General features: G+C 43.1%; 1 protein-coding gene across 1 annotated transcript; it reads left to right on the top strand.

The window, feature by feature from the left end:
* The first annotated feature begins 1506 nt into the window (after nt 1–1506).
* Nucleotides 1507–2454, top strand: LOC135273124 (WD repeat-containing protein 82-like). The gene has a single exon (XM_064372047.1). The coding sequence runs from the start codon at nt 1507–1509 to the stop codon at nt 2452–2454; it is 948 nt and encodes a 315-aa protein (XP_064228117.1).
* Nucleotides 2455–3663: the final 1209 nt, after the last annotated feature.

Here is a 3663-nt window from a genome sequence, read left to right as displayed (position 1 = left end):
CTAGGTACAAATTTGATACAGAGGTTGGTCAGATTATGACTTTAAATAAAGTAACTATCTAGATTACTTGTGCTTAAAAGAAAAATGGTATCTCAGATTTAAAATTCTCAATAATACATGTCCATTGTTTCTCTTAATTTTAAATTGCACTTGGGTAGCAAAAAAATAAATAGTAAGTTTAATAAAATATCAATAAATGCTGTAGTTTGAAATAATCATTTTCACAAAGTTTTTGGTTATAGCAAAGGTGTGTTACAAACACATATACAACTGTATCACACTTGATTGTAGTTTACAATTCTCAGGTAAGGGTACAACCTACATCTACTAGGGGAATATAAATGGTGGCTTAGGGCTTATCCTGAAATAGCAGAATTTTGGAAGACACTTTGAAAGATTATCTCATTTAAGTTTTATTAAATATTTAAATCACGAAACCAGATACTAATGTACCATTCTCTCATTCAAGATAAGTAGATAGATGATAGAGATTTATATTTGCACATATAATATTAATATAAATTGCATTTATACATTTTATACATATGTGATGATAGAAAATCATATCATCAATATCTAGATATTGGAGATATTAGGGAATTTATACAACCATAATTAGCATGTTCAAGAATGAAGGGAAGAACAATTTTATAGGCAATTGCAATCTATAAAGAGTCAAATAAAAATTCTAGAAGTGGAAAAATATAATTAAGATATATTAGTGACTCAGTAGACATCACCAAAAAGCGGAGAAAAAATAAACTGGAAGATGAAGTAGAAAAAAATACCCAAACTGAAGCACAGAAAGATGAAAGGCTGGGAATTCAGAAAAAGTGTAAAAGACATATTGAACTTACTGCAAAGATCTAATATTATTACGGTAACTGAAATCCCATAAACAAGAGAAAAAATAGACTTTGTCAAGTCAGATATACAAAAATCTCTATGAAATCTTGGAAAAACGATTTCTAATTTTCAATTCACACAGAGACATATCCTAGGAAGACTTCAGAAAACAAAGAAAATTCTACCTGAATGAGCAAGATAAGATGCATTACCTCAAAACAGCAATAACATGACAGAGAGATGAATTTCAACAGAAAATCGTAAAAAATTAAAAATCCTGAAATTTCCATGAGGGAAAAAATTCCCTGCCAACCCTGAGTTTTAAATTTAATGAAAATACCTGTCATTACCCCATCCCCGCGTCTCCGCATCCCCAGCATGCGCTGGCTGAGGTTCCAGCCTCCGGCTTGTCTGTCGCCCCAAGATGGCGGGCACAACGAGCCGACGCCACGCCGGTTGCCCGTGAGGTGGCTGTGAGGACTAACAGTCGGCGAGCCTCCACAGTTCAGTCAGAAGACCCACGCCCAACTGTTAGCTGCCTTCGCGCTAACCGCCCGGCCCGCGGCGCCGCTGCCACTCGGCGGGCCCCTCAGCAGCCCTCCCGCTCGCCGCCGGCCCCGCCCCTTCCCTGCGCCGCCCCTGCCCGCCTCAGCCGCCACCATGAAGCTGACTGACAGCGTGCTGCGGAGCTTTCGCGTCGCCAAGGTGTTCCATGAAAACTCGGACAAGATTAACTGCCTCGATTTCAGCCCCAACGGCCATTCGATCGTCTCGAGCAGCGACGACGACTCCATCGTTCTCTATGACTGCCAGGAGGGCAAACCGAAGAGAACCCTGTACAGTAAGAAATATGGCGTGGACCTCATCAGATACGCTCATGAGGCAAACACGGTTGTTTACAGCTCTAACAAAAGAGACGATACTATTCGTTACTTGTCCCTGCATGACAACAAATACATCAGATACTTTCCTGGACATAGCAAAAAGGTGGTGGCCTTGTCGGTGTCACCTGTGGATGACATTTTCATTTCCGGGTCTCTCGATAAGACCATTCGCCTGTGGGATCTCCGCGCTCCTAACTGCCAGGGCCTCATCCATCTAAAGGGGAAGCCACTTTGTTCTTTCGATCCGGAAGGGTTAGTTTTGGCTGCAGGGATCAACTCTGAGATGGTCAGACTTTACGACCTTCGCTCTTTTGATAAGGGGCCGTTTACTACCTTTAAGATGCAGTATGATAAAACTTGTGATTGGACAGGACTGAAATTTAGCAACGATGGCAAACTCATCCTCATTTCCACCAACGGCGGCTTCATGTGTCTCATCGACGCATTCAAAGGAATGGTGCTGCACACGTTTGGGGGTTATGCCAACAGCAAAGCTGTCACACTGGAGGCTTCATTCACTCCAGACTCTCAGTTTGTTATGACTGGTTCAGAGGATGGCAAGATCCACGCCTGGAACGGAGAGAGTGGTATGAAGGTAGCTGTGCTGGATGGTGAACACATAGGCCCGATTACCTGTTTGCAGTTCAACCCCAAGTTCATGACTTTTGCCAGTGCGTGTTCCAGCATGGTCTTCTGGTTGCCCACCATTGATGACTCACCCTGATGCTTCTCCGCTATTTCTGTACAGTGGGGGTGGCCAGTAGGAAGAAACTCAGAGGGGACTGAGATAATAGTACGGTTGGATCATTTGACTGGGGTGGAGAGCATCCTTTGACATGGCGTTTCCATCGATGTGCTGTACATCTTCTCAAAGGAAAATAAGCACTTCGCTGAGCGTCTTCAAAAGGACTCTTGGTGCAACAGACTCAGTTGGAACTCTAGCTGTCACTGCACCAAGCTCTCCTAGAGGACTGACCAGACTCACTATTTGGATATAGTGGGGCTCTCAAGACATCTGCGATCTGAATGTAACATGCTGCTGAGGAGCCAGTAAAGTCATCAGTTCTGTTCATCCGTTCTCCTACCCCTCTAGAGGCATGGGAAGTTACTATCCTGGTTTTGAGATGCTAAGGCAGCTCAGTGCCCCTTGCCCTCACCCTGCATGTCTTGTTACTGGATTTTCCTGTGTACTTGTGGCATTATCCTCAACCGTCATGTTTCTTGGGTGCCAAACATTTACAGAAATGTTTTCATATGTCTTAGGGTCAGAGAAAGGGACAGATACAGAAGGACCTTGCTTGCAGGAAGCTGTGCAATTAGTCACTGCAATTAGTCATGTGAGGCTAGGTGGTCAATTGAGGTTTCGTTGCCAATAATAGATCACTCCGGTTTACCTGGTATGTCTGCTTTCTTGCTGCTTTTCCTTGTTTTCTCTCAGAAGAAGAAGGGGCTCTAGTTAGGCCCAGGCTGAGCGAGATGAGGTGCAGCTGGCTGACGGCCTTCTTAGAGCAGAGAGAGTGGTATGTCATTTAACTAAGTTATTAAACATTTATGCAGGCAGCACTCATTGCAGATCCAGAAACTGAGGCACAATAAAGTTATGATTTGCTCAAGAACGCATAACTGGTAGAGAGTAAAGCAAGGCATCACAACTCCTGTTCAGTGGCAGGAATAGGCTGTGAATTTCTAGCACTATTTTTTTAAGTAATTATTTTTTGACTTGTTCCTCAAACTGAAAGTCCAAGAAGCAGGCACCATTTCCAAATGTACAGTAGATACTATAGGATGCCACCCACTGTATAGCTCTCCTTTCCCAGAGAGGAAGGACTTTTAGAAACCAAATGATATTGTTATTGCCCACCCAGGGCAGAAAATTCATGATAAGAATAATTGTTGAGAGAGTGCTTGGAACCATGGATTAACAGGAAAGGCT

The sequence above is a fragment of the Aotus nancymaae genome, unplaced genomic scaffold (genome assembly GCF_030222135.1).
Source record: "Aotus nancymaae isolate 86718 unplaced genomic scaffold, 86718_ANA_hifiasm-v0.15.2.pri h1tg000267l, whole genome shotgun sequence".
Taxonomy (NCBI): Eukaryota; Metazoa; Chordata; class Mammalia; order Primates; family Aotidae; genus Aotus; species Aotus nancymaae.
Note: the sequence above shows the minus strand (reverse complement) of the source record. Positions and strands in the feature narration are given on the sequence as shown.

Excerpts from the sequence above, each read along its gene's own strand:
- LOC135273124 (XM_064372047.1), top strand. The coding sequence starts at position 1,507 with ATGAAGCTGACTGACAGCGTGCTGCGGAGCTTTCGCGTCGCCAAGGTG.